This window comes from Gopherus evgoodei, chromosome 6, assembly GCF_007399415.2.
Source record: "Gopherus evgoodei ecotype Sinaloan lineage chromosome 6, rGopEvg1_v1.p, whole genome shotgun sequence".
In the NCBI taxonomy this organism is placed as follows: domain Eukaryota; kingdom Metazoa; phylum Chordata; order Testudines; family Testudinidae; genus Gopherus; species Gopherus evgoodei.
Window position 1 is genome coordinate 16,562,799 of NC_044327.1, and position 17,213 is coordinate 16,580,011.

At 46.7% G+C, this 17,213-nt stretch overlaps 1 protein-coding gene across 1 annotated transcript in view; it reads right to left on the reverse strand.

The window, feature by feature from the left end:
• SVEP1 (sushi, von Willebrand factor type A, EGF and pentraxin domain containing 1) overlaps positions 1-17,213 on the reverse strand; it is a 174,926-nt gene that overhangs the window by 46,334 nt on the left and 111,379 nt on the right. The window contains exons 35-40 of the mRNA XM_030567203.1: positions 15,783-15,974; positions 13,021-13,188; positions 10,059-10,731; positions 5,187-7,972; positions 3,838-4,063; positions 2,600-2,755 (exon numbers count right to left, since the gene is read on the reverse strand). Coding sequence (XP_030423063.1) covers positions 2,600-2,755; positions 3,838-4,063; positions 5,187-7,972; positions 10,059-10,731; positions 13,021-13,188; positions 15,783-15,974 — 4,201 coding nt within the window. The remainder of the gene's footprint in view (positions 1-2,599; positions 2,756-3,837; positions 4,064-5,186; positions 7,973-10,058; positions 10,732-13,020; positions 13,189-15,782; positions 15,975-17,213) is intronic.

The following is a 17,213-nucleotide window of genomic DNA, read 5'->3' on the forward strand; positions in this document are numbered from 1 at the left end:
CAGTCATAATACGTTCTACTAAACAAAGAGGATAAGCAAGAACAATAAAGATGATAATACAAGGTGTAGCGAGGTGGTGTGGCTCCCCTCCCCCTCAGGGAGGGTCGAGCCCTGTCAGTCATCCACGGGGGCAGGGCTGCTGGGCGGAAGTCCCGCCCCTCAAAGGGTCAGGCGGCGACCCGGAAGAATAAAAGCCGGGCCCCAGCTTTCAGTTGCGGCTCGGCCACCGGCAGGAGCAGACGTGCCCGCCGCCGCTCGTGACTGGGAGGCTGCCCAAGCCAGAGGTCGAGACCAGGAGCTGCCAGAGCTGCCTCGACCCTACTACGACGAGGAGCCGCCAGAGCTGCCTCGCCCCTACTACGACGAGGAGCCGCCAGAGCTGCCTCGCCCCTACTACGACGAGGAGCCGCCAGAGCTGCCTCGCCCCTACTACGACGAGGAGCCGCCAGAGCTGCCTCGCCCCTGCTACGAGGAGGGGCCGCCAGAGCTGCCTCGCCCCTGCTACGACGAGGGGCCGCCAGAGCTGCCTCGCCCCTGCTACGACGAGGAGCCGCCAGAGCTGCCTCGCCCCTGCTACGACGAGGGACCGCCAGAACTGCCTCGCCCCTGCTACGACGAGGAGCCGCCAGAGCTGCCTCGCCCCTGCTACGACGAGGGGCCGCCAGAGCTGCCTCGCCCCTGCTACGACGAGGGGCCGCCAGAGCTGCCTCGCCCCTGCTACGACGAGGGGCCGCCAGAGCTGCCTCGCCCCTGCTACGAGGAGGGGCCGCCAGAGCTGCCTCGCCCCTGCTACGACGAGGGGCCGCCAGAGCTGCCTCGCCCCTGCTACGACGAGGGGCCGCCAGAGCTGCCTCGCCCCTGCTACGACGAGGAGCCGCCGGAGCTGCCTCGCCCCTGCTACGACGAGGGGCCGCCAGAGCTGCCTCGCCCCTGCTACGACGAGGGGCCGCCAGAGCTGCCTCGCCCCTGCTACGACGAGGGGCCGCCAGAGCTGCCTCGCCCCTGCTACGACGAGGGGCCGCCAGAGCTGCCTCGCCCCTGCTCCGACGAGGGGCCGCCAGAGCTGCCTCGCCCCTGCTCCGACGAGGGGCCGCCGGAGCTGCCTCGCCCCTGCTCCGACGAGGGGCCGCCAGAGCTGCCTCGCCCCTGCTCCGACGAGGGGCCGCCAGAGCTGCCTCGCCCCTGCTCCGACGAGGGGCCGCCAGAGCTGCCTCGCCCCTGCTCCGACGAGGAGCCGCCAGAGCTGCCTCGCCCCTGCTCCGACGAGGAGCCGCCAGAGCTGCCTCGCCCCTGCTCCGACGAGGAGCCGCCAGAGCTGCCTCGCCCCTGCTCCGACGAGGGGCCGCCAGAACTGCCTCGCCCCTGCTCCGACGAGGAGCCGCCGGAGCTGCCTCGCCCCTGCTCCGACGAGGAGCCGCCGGAGCTGCCTCGCCCCTGCTCCGACGAGGAGCCGCCGGAGCTGCCTCGCCCCTGCTCCGACGAGGAGCCGCCGGAGCTGCCTCGCCCCTGCTCCGACGAGGAGCCGCCGGAGCTGCCTCGCCCCTGCTCCGACGAGGAGCCGCCGGAGCTGCCTCGCCCCTGCTCCGACGAGGAGCCGCCGGAGCTGCCTCGCCCCTGCTCCGACGAGGAGCCGCCGGAGCTGCCTCGCCCCTGCTCCGACGAGGAGCCGCCGGAGCTGCCTCGCCCCTGCTCCGACGAGGAGCCGCTGGAGCTGCCTCGCCCCTGCTCCGACGAGGAGCCGCCAGAGCTGCCTCGCCCCTGCTACGACGAGGGGCCGCCAGAGCTGCCTCGCCCCTACTACGGCCCCGAGGAGCCCCCAGACCAGGCGTGGCCAGACTTCCCCGAAACCCTACCGGACCTGCCGCCCAGCCCAGATTGGGAGGAACCGATGGTCCTGGTCGTCTCCGGAACAGAGGCCCCAGACCAGGTAGGAATAGAGGGGGAATTAGGAAGAAGCCCGGGGGCAGCCTACTCCAGTCAGGCTGCAGAGCTACCGTTGCCCATGTCAGTGTGTTGCGGTCAGGACCCCACTGACCACTGGTAGAGGTGACAACCGCTACCAGGGCCCCGGGCTGGAACGCAGTGGAGTGGGAGGGCCTGCGTGCCCCCTGCCACCCGTAACCGAGTGGCAGACTCCCCCTCTTCCCGCCTATTGCCACTGCTCTGCCCTGCTCCAGAGGGCCAGAGCTAACTAGACTTGTGTTTGGTGCCCGCCCGAACCAAGGGCTGGGCCCCCTTTGACTTTGCCGCTGCTCTGCCCTGCTCCAAAGGGCCAGGGCTGTTTAAACTGTGTTTGGTGCCCGCCCGAACCAAGGGCTGGGCCCCCTTTGACTTTGCCGCTGCTCTGCCCTGCTCCAAAGGGCCAGGGCTGTTTAAACTGTGTTTGGTGCCCCGCCTGAGCCAAGGGCTGGGCCCCCTTTGACTTTGCCGATGCTCTGACCTGCTGAACAGGCCAGAGCAGACTGTAATTGCAGGGAAGACATCGAGGCCGGTGTGGCTCCCCTCCCCCTCAGGGAGGGTTGAGCCCCGGCAGAACCCGTCTACACAAGGGTTAATCTTAGTAGTATTGGTACATATACTGGGGATTCAGTTGACTTACTTGTAATTCATAGCCAGCATTGCACTGATAAAGAACCGCATCCTTGTAGCTGTAACTAGCACCAAGCACAGTTCCATGTTCTGGGGTTGCTGGTTTCCCACAAGATACAGGAACACAAATATCATCAGAAAATGATGGCACCCAGCTGCCATTGTGCTAAAAAGTAAGAGAGATAACTATTAAAGCAGAAAATCAGAAAACATGTGGGAGAGAGCTCTACCAGTACAGAGGTGGGCAATAATTCTCATTTATTATTTGCACTAATGTAATGTTCAGAGGCCCGAACCTAGACTGGGGACCCATTGTGCGTGGCCTCGCACACTCACATAGAGGCGCTTACAGAGAAAGGGCAGAAGGGGAAATAGAAGCTCAGAGAGATGTGAAGAGAATTGCTCTAAGTCACAAAGCAGGTCAGTGACCTATCCAGGAATGAAACCCAGCTCTGTAGACTCCTACTTCAATGCTCTAACCCCTAGACAACAATGTTGACTCTCCAATGTACCAGTCAACAGCTTCAGTTATGCAGCCGAATACTCAAAAGAACTGTTCAGCAAACAGAGGGGAGTAGTTTACATTTTTATGTTCAGTTTTTATCTGTTGTGGGACGGAAAGCAGGAGCGAACGGACTCCTGTAAACTGACTTAACAGAAATATAAAAAATAGCACAAGCAGGGAGAGTTTATAAATTCTTCCAGTTTTGACTCTGGAAGGCCCTGATCTTAACACACACATACCCATGCTGAACTTGGCGCAAGTGAGTAGTCTCCCTGACTCTAATGGGACTACTCCCAAGCCTGAAGTTAAACAGATGGGTAGATACTTGCAGGATCGAGGCCTGAGGTATTATTGGCAACATAGCTGAAGTTGTTTGTTTTTTACAGATACAAGGCCTGAGGTTTTTAAAGGTGTCAAGGGATTAAGATGCATGGTCCCCATTAATTTCAGTGGGAGCTGAAACAGAATTAAGAGTTGAAACAGAATAAAGTGAGTGAAAAAGAACATTTAGTCACAGTACAATATTATGGTTAAGTAGTAAGAGGAGAGGACTGTTTCCCAAATCTGGGAGCCTGTGCCTTTTTCTTAAGGGAGGAGCAGGTCCTGCTGTATATTTTACAGTGCATTACACCTGTATTGTGTACAGTCAGGAAGCAGGGCCACATTCTACCCACAGATGAGATGCACGCCTCCAAGGACAGTGGTCTGCACCTTTATAAAAAGAAAAGGCCAACGCTCTTTACCTGGCATGTAGATGTGCTTGCTCCTGACAAAGTATAGCCTTCTGAGCATGATAAAGTGATGCTCTTATTCACAGTAAACTCATCACCAGAAATAATTACATTGGTTATATTTGTGGGCATGGGACATTTTCTGAGGCAACAGGAAATGCTCTTAGGAGACCAGTGTCCGTCTTCCTGACAAGTGCATATATCCATTTCTGTTTCCATCACGTAGCCCTCCAGACATCTGCAATGTATCAGAATCATTGGACAGCTATGGTACACATGCATACGACGTTTTAAACCTCAACGAACAAAACCTACCATGTGGCTCAACTGTCAATATTTGTTTGTCATGAGCAGCACCTTCAGACTTCTGTATCAGTTCAGGACACACTGCTGTGAGAGGGCTGAGGCATTTTTGTTGTGTGTTTATAAATCTGGTGGCAGGAGTTTGAACACTCTGGCAAGATCCTGAGTCCATCCCTGGCTGCGTCACCCTGCTCCAGCAGCACAAAGTAAACAGGGTGGATTCATCACCCTTATGATTCCTTGTGCCTAGGATGTAAAGCCACAGTAGCAGCTCCTGTGGTTTGGGCAGAGAGGGTATGGCTGGGTGAAAGGGGTATGGTCACAGTGTTATGTTCTGGGGATTGCAAGCTGCTGGATCTGCCCCTGGGGGCCACTGGCAACCTGAGGGCTGCTCTTGCTTGCACCAGGGATTGGCCAAATCCCAGGCAGACCCCAAGATTGTGAGAAAGCAAAGGTAACTTAAAGACATATTTACTTTACCCCACACAGTCCTGCATTGAGTGCAATTCAGCTGGACTGGAGAATTTGGCCCTCCATAAGGTTTGTTTGTATGTACACATGCACACAAACATAAACACACCAGTTAAGTGGTGCTTAAGTGAAAATCCATCCACCTAAATCCTAACAAGCAGAGAAGTCACCTGTTCAGGTACCTTCATTTACATGCTGACCCTCCCACCCATCCCTCCCTCATTTTAGCCACCCTCACTGACAGAATCCTCATTTCAGCTTCATAGAAACACAGACACACACATACCTGGAAACTGTGACACAAACTCTTTACCACAACCTCAATAATATTTACGTATACTTTGCATTCCCCATGGCTTAAATGCATGACATGCTGTGTGTTTGTGGGAAAAGTATAAGGCTGGAGTGAGGTGTTACATGGCACTGGGAGCCCCAAGAATGTGTGTCAACCTCCCCGGGAGGTCTGCTCCACAGCTTTTCTATGTATTTTATAGCCTCTCACGAATTAAATGCATTCGTTTGCTTTAAAGGTCCTATGTTAATTCCTTTTACACTTCAGGGAGATGTAATTACAGCAGCCTTCTTACCTGTACTGGACTCTGCTTCCATAGGTGTGGGTCTCTCCGACAGCCACTGCATTAGGAATGGAAGGTGGGGGTCCACAGGACATCAGCTCGCAGCGTGGATACGGCTCACTCCAAATGCCCATATCTGTACAAGTCAGCTCTGGCCTCCCTTGTATGACAAAGCCAGTTATGCAGTTATATATTACAATGTTCTCCTCCACAGTGCTGCTTCCACTAATAAAGGCATTGGGTATTGCTGGTGGGGAGCCACATGAAAGCTGCCCGCAGTGTGGAAAAGCAGAACTCCATTTGCCGGCTGCCTCACAGGAGACTTCAGAAGGCCCTAGCAGTTTAAAGCCCTCCAGGCACTGAAATTGTGCACTTTTCCCACAGCGGAAATCTTGCCCGATAACAACCCCATTCTGAATCAGTGGCGTGGGGCATTCACAGGGGAGGCAAGAGGGGAGGCTTCCCCCCCATGAGCCGTTGGACAAACATGGCCGCAGTGGATTTCCACGTAACTCATAACCGGGAAAGCACACATACTGTGTGTATTCCCCATAACTGAAGCCTGAACTATTCAGGAAGCCATGAGAGATGTCTTCTGGGGGTCCGCAATTGACTGGCTCACAGTACGGAGCCTCTGTATCCCAGGTGCCATCAGCTTGACAGGTAAGTATGGATGCTCCATGCAATATGTAGCCTTCACTGCAGCGATACTGAACTTCCTTCCCAACGCCATATTCTGATCCAATAATTTCTCCATTGGGAAGAGGCAGTGGTACTGCACACTTGATGGATTTACAAACTGGAGTGATTCCACTCCAGCTTCCATTTGCAAGGCAGACTCTACTCCTGTCCCCATGCAGCTGGAAACCTTCATTACAGCTATATTCCATGTGTTTTTGGAAGGTGTATTCATCTACAGTCACATGGCCATTTTCTAAAACTGGTGGTTGGCCACAAGAAACGGGGATGCAAATAGGCTCATTCCCATCCCATTTTTGGTTATCCTGGCATGTCCTCTTCTCTGAGCCATTTAACTGGTACCCAGGATCACATTCATAATGGACCACACTCCTGTAAGTGTAGTTTTCTCCCTTTATATTTCCATTCATGAGTTTGTTAGGTGTGGTACACGATACCACCTCGCAGTATGGAGCAGCATTGCTCCACTGTCGATTAGGCAAACACAGCCTTGTGTCGGAACCAATTAGCTTATACCCTGGTTTACAGGCATATTGCACTATGCTACCAAGTGTATTCTCAGTAAAATGTAAAAAGCCATTCTCTAGGGGTGAGAGTAAGTCACACTCTATTGATATGCAGACAGGGGCACTGCCATTCCATGCTCCATCCTCTTGGCAAGCTAGTATGGGGTTTCCTAATAGCTCATAACCAGAGTAGCACGTGTACATAACTATAGTTCCATATAAAAAGTTTGTCAACTGTACTGCGTTAGTTTCCTTCAAAGGACTTTTTATATCTTTCCAGTTACTAGCAACTAACATGTCAGAAAGAGGAGGGCTCTCAGTAAGATGTATTCTTTCTTGGTCAAAATGTCCTTCTTCGCTTCTAACCTGCACATATTCCCCGAAGTCAATATGGGGAGGCAGGCCACAGTCTGTTGGTAGGCATGCCGGCGTAAAACTAGACCATCCCAACTCTTCACAAGTCTGCATGGCAAGACCAGCCAGCTGGAAACCTGGAAAGCAGCTATAGATGATCATAGCCCCATAGCTGTAATCTGCACCTTCCACAAAACCATTCTCAATGGGCCGAGGGGGGTCACAGTTTATGGCTTTGCAAGATGGAACATCTGCATCCCACTCTCCCGTCTCTAAGCAGCTCAGTACATTCAGCCCTTTGAGCTGGAATCCTCTGTCACACGAATATGTAACAGTCTGCCCATAATGAAAGTTTGTGTATGAATATTTGCCATTCTGAATCTCCTTAGGTTTTGGGCATTCCACAGGCTTGCAAGATGGCTTTCCACCGAGCCAATGACCATCTTCTCCACAGAGAATAGTCGTGTTCCCCAGTAATTCAAAGCCCGGTTTACACGTGTACAGTGCTGTGCTGAGGTACGTAAGACCCTGCACATCTACAATGCCATTCTGAATTTCTTCAGGCTGAGGGCATTCTACTGGAATACATTCTGGCAATGGAAAGCTCCAGGAGCCATCAGCCTGACATCCAATTGTAGGTTCTCCCTTCAGTAAAAACCCATCCATGCAGGTGTACGTCACGGTGCTACCAAAATGAAGAGATGATGCCACAGGGTCACCAAAGGGAATGTATGGAGGCCCATGGCACAGTACAACCTTGCAGACTGGAAAGGAATCATTCCACTGTTGTGATGGCAAACATTTCAGCACCGAGGAACCATGCAAGACATAGCCCTCTTTGCAGGAAAACTGGACAACACCTACTTGGTGAACCATCTCTTTCAAGACGAGCTGATTTTCAATCAGTGGTGGTTCTGGGCACTTTGTTGGCACACACTTTTGGCTTTGCTTTTTGCTCCACTTCCCAGATTTCTGGCATGTCCAAGAGGCATCTCCCATCAGCTCATAGCCCTCATCACAGAAAAACTCAACCTTGGATCCCACATCAAAGCTTTCTCCCTTTGCATATCCGTGCTGGATAGGAGGTGGTTTGCCACAGCTGAGAGGAACACAAGAAGGTGGCGATTCACTATGCCACTGACGATTTGCTTGGCAGACTAATACTGAGCTTCCAGCTAGCTTGTAGCCAGCATTACACTGGTAGTACACTTCATTCTCAAAGAAGCGTCCAGTCGTGCGCTGTAAAATGGGTGAGAGAAATGGTAAGTAGAAGGTAAAAACTCTTGACCCTGGCAGATGAATTTTGATTTTATTAGTCTTTCTGTATCTAATTGCTAACCAGGCACAAGGATTGATTGCAAAGAAATAAATGTCTGCACTAGAAATACAGGGGGCAAATTCTGCCTTGACTTTCACCTGCTGAGGTCAATAGAGTTGCACTGAATGTTTTTTAAAGCTTAATGTTCAAAATTTAAAGCTAGAAAATGTTTTCCTGGACATACACTGCTACCTCGCTATAACACGACCCGATAGAACAAGGGTTCATGTATAGCGCGGTAGCAGCAGGGCTCTGGTGGCGCTTTAAAGGGTCCAGGGCTCCGGCTGCTGCAGGGAGCCCAGGGCTCTTTAAATCACCACTGGAGCCCTGTCACTGCTACCCCAGGGCTGCAGCAGCGGGGCTCCGGCAGCGCTTTAAAAGGTCCAGGGCTCCCCCGGGGCTGTGGCAGCAGGCTCGGCTGGGGCTTGGGCTCCCTGCGGCCAGAGCACTGGTCTCTTTAAATCACTGCTGCAGTCTTGCCACTGCTACCCCGATATAACGGCGCTTCACTTACAACGCGATAGGGATTTTTGGCTCCCCGCGACAGCGTTATATCGGGGCAGCGATGTACATGCAAAAAAATCTGTACACGAAAAGGGAGAAGAGCAACAGAAGGCTGGAAGAAGCCAGAGGAGACCTGTGCAAATGACATGGCTCTTTAATTTACAGCTTTATCCAGTGCAGAGAAGTGGTTCTCAAACTTTTTTTCCCACAGATCGCTTGAAAATCACTGAGGGTCTCGGTGGAGCACTTAATGATCTTTCCAAATGTTGTTTGTACCATTAGCTAACTATTGTAAAGCACTTTGGATAAAATAATAACAATAAAAATTAACACCGTTTGAGAACCTCTGCAGTATTGTACTTGCAATCTCAGGTGTTCTATCTCTACAGCAAAGAAAACGTTATAGGAACAATGCATACTTAGCATGGTAGAAAAACAGTATTCATAATACATAACAAGGATTGAGCAAACTGAAATAAGAATGCACTAGTGAGGGAGTTTAATTTTTTGAGGTGATATAGCCACTCTCTATAACTGGCTTTCATAAGAGAAACTAATTATAATAAGAAGAGCCTGTTCCCTTAAGGAAGCAGTTAAAATGGTTCTAGGTACATTTTGCGCTTTCAGCTTCTCCTAGTGGAACTGTCTTACTGTTATCAACCTAATTACATGGGGGCCACTGTGTTACAATCATAGTTCAGTGGTAAAAGGCAGTTTCATGTTTGGTTTCACTTTTGGAATCTTGATTTCGGAGAGGCATCCTTCCTACTCTTTCTATGAGTTGTTACTGCAGCCTCACCCCTCGAGAGAGGATGTTTGTTCCCTCTCCGGCCTCAATTCTAATTGAAGCTAGATCTTTAAAAGAAAAAATAAATGTGATCTTGCCTCTCCCCCCATATCCCATGAAGTTTAACATGAAAACATTTCTTTGTACGTCACAGTAGAACACGGGTCTAGCAATAAGGGAAATGCTGCATTCATTACACCTTTTAGCTCTGATGAGGTTATTGACTTCTAGCTTTTATTTATTTCAATTTAATTTGACAGTTAGGCCAAATTCCACATCCAAAAGGAAGGATTCATCCCAGAGTTATCTGCTAATTTCAAATCAGTTGTTTCTGGTTGTTAAGCACATGAAGAGCAAGGTTTGTGAGTTAGCTGTAGCACCTGGATAGATCTCTAGGGAGCAGTGGGAATTGGCCCCCAGCCTGGACAGGACAAATATGTCGCGAGACATTAGGAAAACCAATTGGTAGAGTGTTTTTTTGAATGTCATAGGAACTCTGCGTCTCCTACATCAAATTCTTGCTCATAATAGGAAATTCTGTTAATGGGCTTGTGTTTTTGAGAAGTCTAATTCTGACACAAGGCCATCCCCATCATTCCTTTGCTTATCAGTTCTGCTTGCATCCTACTTCAACTTTAGTGGGCTAGCCAGTGGGAATTTTTAAGACACCTCAACTTTGCCAGCACAGCAAGCAGCTTGGAAAACCCTTATCATACCTCAATGACTCCGTTTTCAAGCTTGGGTGGTTCTCCACAAGACACCGGATGGCAGGTAGGTAGGTTACCGCTCCAGTCTCCTGTGGCCTCACATGTCCTTTTCTTTTCTCCTTTGATATAGAACCCTTTGTTGCAGCTGTAAGCCACCACGGCTCCAAAGCTGTAGTTGGCTCCACTCGCATAGCCATTTCTAATACTCGGCGGTTCCCCACAGCGAACTGGGATGCACTGGATAGTCAAAGGAGAAGGAGTCCACTGCCCACCTCTGTTGCACTCAATCTTAGCAGACGTGTTTAGGACAAAACCTTCCATACACTTGAAGCTCACGGCTGAACCAGCAGGAAATTTTACTTTATTAACTGATTCCAGGATGGTGTAGGACACTGTGGGCGGCCTCTCACAAAAATCAGCGATGCAGTGGGGCATCTTCATGCCAGCAGGAGGCACCCACTTCCCCTGAGCATTGCAAAACAGCTTGGAATTGTCCTCCAAGCTGTAGCCATCTGAGCAGTAGTAATAAGCTATATCGCCAAACAACCGATGGGCGCTCTCTGGGGAAGCATGTTCCACATGGGGAGGTTCATCACAGGAAACCGCCAGGCACTGCTGGTGACTCATACTCCACTCACCACTGGCTAAGCATTCTACGGTGTCAGGGCCAATTAATGTGTAGCTGTGGATCAGGAAAAGACCACAAACATACGGTGTTAGATTGATAGCTGAAGGGTTAAGCCACCCCACATGCTCTGGAAAACTCTACAAGCAGAGCTCCCTAGAGCTGAGATGGGTCCACTTTAGACAACAGTCGCAACTGTAGTGTGACTGTTTACTGCTTAGATACTACACCAAGAACTGCTATAGGAAAACCTATTATCTGTGGAGAAATAGGTAGCCTGGCATTCCGGACACACAGCAAGACTTTACCTTTTGGTAAAGCTTTTCCACCACAATCAGAACAACCTTTACAATAACAATAAACCTTCCCCACCAAATGGCAACAAACCAAAAACTTCTACCAAAAGCAGAGCATCTTATCACTAGAGAAGGAAGAAGAGTTGAAGACTCTGTGAAATCCTGCAGGGTTCTTGCTATGCCAATCTAATTGAACTATGAAGCACTCAGCTATCATGGAAATAGGTATCAGTACAAAATCCTAAGCTAGTTAGCTAAAAATATTGTTGTTAATGGGTATATGTTGTCATTCGGTAATGACTCCTCCATAAGAAACCACCAACATATATAAAAAGAAATACTTTTAAAATTCAGTATGACTTGGAAATTGTTTCAAATCCTTCACAAATACTGCAATTTTAACATGTAGTCAGTGGATAATATTATATTTAGCTAATCAGCCTTTGGGATTTGATCATAAGCAGCACTTCATGCTGCCAATTGTCCCACTTAATCTGCAGCTGTTTAAACACAAAATGTGTTGTCTGTGAGTTTATTTAAAGTCTTATATTTTCTGTGATGTGTTCAAACAAAAAGAGGATGAACAACAACCCACTGTGAAAGTCTCTGATGCATCTTTGTAGCTGAGGGTTGGAAACTGACTGTTTAGATTGTGTTGGCCACATCTGTAAAAGTACTTTAACTTGTCTGCAGTATTTATTTTCAGACACTGTTGGCTGAGGTTCCAGGAAAAAAAAGCACATACAAGTGCCAGTTTTTAATATGACCCATCATTATATTCATTGCCATAAAGGTGACAGGTTTTTTTTTCCAAATACTTTTAAGCTGACCTGTTTAAAATACTTGTACCATAAATAACAAAGCATTTTGAGTCTTAGCACAATTAAGAAAAAGAAAACGAAGAATGTAATGTAATTATATCAGACACAATGCTGAAGATTTCAGCTTGGAAGGGGAATGATTATACATTTATTTTGTTCCTTTCATCAAGAAGGAGAACAAAATGGTCTATGAACTTAGACCCTGACTTTGCAAAGACTTAACGTGTGTGCTTAACTTTATGCACTGAGTAGCTTTAATGACTTCAACGGGACTACTCACAGTGTGTAAAATTAAGCACGTGCGAGAAAGTCTTTGCAGGACTTTGCAACCTCCTCTGGGATGAACTATGGTATATATTTTAAAATGCACAGAAGTACTACACTGACAGAAAATGAAGGACACTGCATAACTGGAACTGAAGAGAGATGTTCATGAAGGTGGAATGTAATTCACCCAACTTAGAATCTGGCCTTTACACCAGGATTAATATCCCTGCTCGCCAGTGGGAGGAAGGCTGTCCAGTGGTTAGGACACAGCCAAGGATGTGGGAGACACGAGTACCATTCCCTGCTCCACTATGGACTTCCTGTGTGACTTTGGGTAAGTCACTTAGCATCTCTGAGCCTCAGTTCCCCATCTGTAAAATGGGGATAATAGCACTGCCCTGACTTCCAGGGGTGTCGTCAGGATAAACACATTCAAAGATTGTGTAGTGCTTTGAGATCTACTAATGAAATAGTCACTATTTATTTTATTATTACTCGGGTGAAAAGAGACATGGGATCCTTGATATTACAATACCTCTCCTCTCAAATATGGCACTGCCAGCATCACACTATACTGGGGCACTGTTTCAACAGTGACTAGAGGGAAAGGGGCTCTAATTGAATTACCAGTATAACTGCCTTCACCAACGGGATTTCCCTGTAGTGCTCCCATTCAAGTCTGTATCCCATCTAACTCTAGCCAGTTTCTGAAACCTGACAAATGGGCTGAGGAAATGGGCTAGTTTTGACACATACAAACTTTCCACTTCACAAAAACTGTCAATCACCTTTCAACTGAACCAATAATTAATTAATGAGTATTAATAAAACAGTCATGTTCTTAAGAGCATGTGACCTCAAAGAATAGCATTAGGACATAGCCTTACAATGACTGAGCTGCTGTGTGGCTTGACAATTTTTATTCATTATGGGGTTTATTCTAATAGTGCTAATGTACATACCCTTCCTTACACGTATAAGTGACTGTGTTGCCAAAAGTAAAGTTATTCCCACTGATCACAGCATCTTTGATGGCAGGAGGGGATCCACAAGAGACAATTTTGCAGACTGGTGGTATGCTGTTCCAGTTAGCTGAAGCTTCACACACAAGTACTGGGGGACCCTGTAGGCTAATAGAATTAAAGATTATTATTAAACTGTAACTTCAGTTTGTATGGGAATGGGAACAGAAGTCGGGAGCTCCTTCCAAATACCTTCTAGCTGTAATCCTAGCCCCAGTGAAGTCATGGGGAAGTTTGCCATTAACTTAACTGGGGCCAGGATTTTACCCTCTGTTCATAAAATATACGGCTAATCTTGTCAGAACAAAAACAAGGAGTACTTGTGGCACCTTAGAGACTAACAAATTTATTGAGGTATAAGCTTTCCTGGGCTAAAACCTACTTCATCAGATGCATGGAATGGAAAATACAGTAGAAAGATATATATACATAGTACGTGAAAAGATGGGAGTTGCCTTACCAATTCTAACGAGACAATTCAATTAAAATGAGTTATCATCAACAGGAGGAAAAAATCACTTTCGTAGTGGTAATCAGGATGGCCCACTTCAAACAGTTGACAAGAAGGTGTGAGTAACAGTAGGGGGAAATTAGCATGGGAAATTAGTTCAGTTCTTGTAGTGACCCATCCACTCCCAGTCTTTATTCAGGCCTAATTTGATGGTGTCCAGTTTGCAAATTAATTCCAGTTCTATGTATGTATATCTTCCTACTGTATTTTCCATTCCATGCATCTGATGAAGTGGTTTTAGCCCATGAAAGCTTATGCCCAAATAAATTTGTTAGTCTCTAAGGTGCCACAAGGACTTCTCGTGGTTTTTGCTGATACAGACTAACACGGCTACAACTCTGAAATTTGTCAGAACAGCAGGTGATCAGAACTACTAGAGGAGAAAACTGACAGTCTATTCTGGTCTGGATTGCTCTACTGATGCATATAAAACTCCCATTGAAGCAAATGGACGTTTTGCCCACCTATGGACTGCAAGATTGTGCCATTAGTATTTGGATTATTTATTCAGATACCACTGCAATGCGCACCTGCAGAACTCTGAAACTTCATTCACCCAAAAGACTAAGGAACATGTTGATATTTAGATTACTTTTCAAAAAGCCATTCATTCCCTGTAGGATGTTAAAGGTTTTTGCTGGTTGAGGGAAGGCCTAAGATATTAAATTTAGCTGATCTTTTGGTTTCTTTAACTACAGTAACACCAAGGGATAGGCACAAAATGGCACAGTGTTATTCAGGCACAGTATAATTCACCAGCAAAAGGCCATCTCCAGTGCTAAGCTGCGGCACATAAGGTGTGTGGCGCTGCCAAAGAGGTGGGCTCTGCACGGGCTTGGAATATGCCGGTATGAAAAAGAGCACATGGGGTGGACGACAGAAGGGACTGTATCTGTGCTTGTACAGATGCCACGACACCCGGCATAGGGGTGTGGTGTGGAGGGTCATTGCCTGAAGTGGTGACTACAAAAGGGAATGGTGGAGTTCTTCTCCCAAACATCCAGGCAGGATGGCCACAAAAAGCTCAATTATTTAGGCTTTATACAGGTATTAAAAAAAATAAATCACACATACTACACAAAAGAGCCTTCAAAATACACTGATGGAACTGGTATTTGTGAAACAACACTATACATTAACTGTAATTTTCATGTAATAGATTTCCTCTGTAAAAGAAGCTATGATCTATATGATATATATTGTCTGGTTGGCCTAATTCTGCAGTTGTAGAGAAAGGCTTCCATTTACCTTAGTAGGAATTATGCCCAAATTAGGAGTGCAGGATTAAGCCCGTACTGTAACTATAGGGCCCGATTCTACCCTGCCTTGTAGTAAAAGTAGTCATTTACACCAATTGAAAGTCAGCACAATGTATGTGTAAAAACACTACTAAATAAGAATCCTCCATTCGCTTACACCAGTGTTATCATTTCACACCTGTATGTGCTCATTTGGACAGATGTGAATAATTGCACAAGATGAACGGCAGAGGAGAATTAAGCCCAGAGTATGTATCTATGTCAGTATAGGTGTGTGTTTGCAACAGATATAGATAATATTAAGGATTTTTTAATGTGCACAGTAGGTAACACGATTAAAGCTATTTATTTTAATATAGTGGGGTTTATTCATTTTTAATTGTCTGCTAAAATCTGTTTACACTAGACTCAATCCACAAACGTAAAATGAAAACTCAAGCTTAAAATAAATCACTATTTTACTGATTTTATTCATTCATTAGAATGGCTAGAATGGTCACTTTAATTTACAGAAGACCATTTTTAGCTGGCATTTTAAGATCACTGCAAAATAGTAATAAAAATAATTTTGCATAAACATTAAAAGCTAATTAAGTGTACTGCAGCCTTTCAGGTGTAAAGAAGAACTTTTAAATATAGATCTGATATTGGGTTAATTTCCATATGTTTGAAATGTGCTTTACAGCTTGGTGATAAAGAGAATGAATTAAACATTAATAAGATGACTGATGCTACACGAGCTTTCCACAAGTGTTGGTATTTTGTGTGGAACACAGAAAGTACCTCAAAGATGAAAAAAAATCCTTAAATCTATTGTGTTCCTCTGACACTCTCTACAGCAGCCATGAATTAGCCATTCCAGCAAGTCTTTATGTTTCATCAGCATCTTCACAGCACTTAAAGTGCCTGTGACTCGACTCTACAGTTTTTACCTGTATCCACTGTTACACGTATATGATGCAGTAGAAAGATATGTCAAGCCACTCAGTGTGTATTTTCCATTGTTTATGTCCTGTGGGCTCGGACATGTTACTATTTCACAGACAGGAGGAGCATGATTCCAAGCACCGCTAGCAAGGCACGTTGTTTCCTTTTCACCCATTAGATTGTATCCTCTGTTACATCTGCATTAAAAGAAGAAAATCACTATAAAATACATACATCCTGGATTCTCCCCAAGCATCCCTTTCCTCCCTCCCACTCATATATATTACTAAGTACACAGGATTAGCTAAGGAAATGCTCCCTTATCCCAGTAAAAATCGATGTGATTCCTAGGGATCAAATTTTCAAAAGCACCTAAGTGATTTATGAGCACAAATCCCATTTACAAAAGTGACTGAGATGTTGAGGTGCCTAAGTCCCATCCGTTTCCAATGAGACTCAGGCTCTAAAGTGATCAGCTCATTTTTCAAAATAGGACTTAGACTCCTAAGTCGCCTAGCTGCTTTTGCAAAATTGATCCTAGGTCTGTTAGGTCTTGTAGGCTCATGCCTGAATAGAACGCAAAGGACAAAAACACAGAGGAACATTGTGGCTTTAGTCTTTAACTAGTTCTTATGTTGTGGATATGTCCTCAAGTTCCTTCACCATCCTTCTGGCCAGTGGGTGGAAGGATGGAGTTATGCTCCATGTCCCAGGAGACAGTATGGATGGGAATAGTATTTGAGCTAATGCTTAATATTTTATTCAGAATGTGTAGAAATGCCAAACAAAGAGATTTCACTAAAAAAAGCTGTTTCTTGGAGAAAATAGGAAAAATTTACTTGGGCCCAATTTGCCAAATTTTCACAAAAAATGTAGGTTTTGTACCCAGATTTGCAAAGCAAAAGGGACTATTCCCCAGACCTGGTTAGTATTTATGTGTCTTTTACAGAGTGCACAGTGGACACTATTAAAAACACAACATTTCCTACTCTGCAGTGACTTCTGTGATATCCTGGCCATTCAAAGACCCTCTTAAAACTCTTCCTTGACATGATGCCTACAAAATATTTGGCAATCATTAGGCACCAGTGTGCTGAGACCACAGCCTACCATGCTAGCTAGTATTGTCTCACTGTTTCCTCTTGCTCTCCCATCTGTTTGTCTGTATCCACCTGTTGATTTTCGTCTTATACTTAGACAATAAGCACTTTGAGGCAGGGCCCTAATTTTGGTCTGTATTTGTACTGCTCCTAGAGCAATGAGGGCTCACAGGTGCCACCTCAATACATATAAAAATAATAATACAGGATGATACTGGGGCACCTGGGTTTCTGGGGTGATGAACGGGGAGAGATTAAGAGACCCACTATACAGTACTAGCATTATTTCAAGGGCTTTGTTAATATACAGCCCATTATGTGGAATAAGTAAAACAC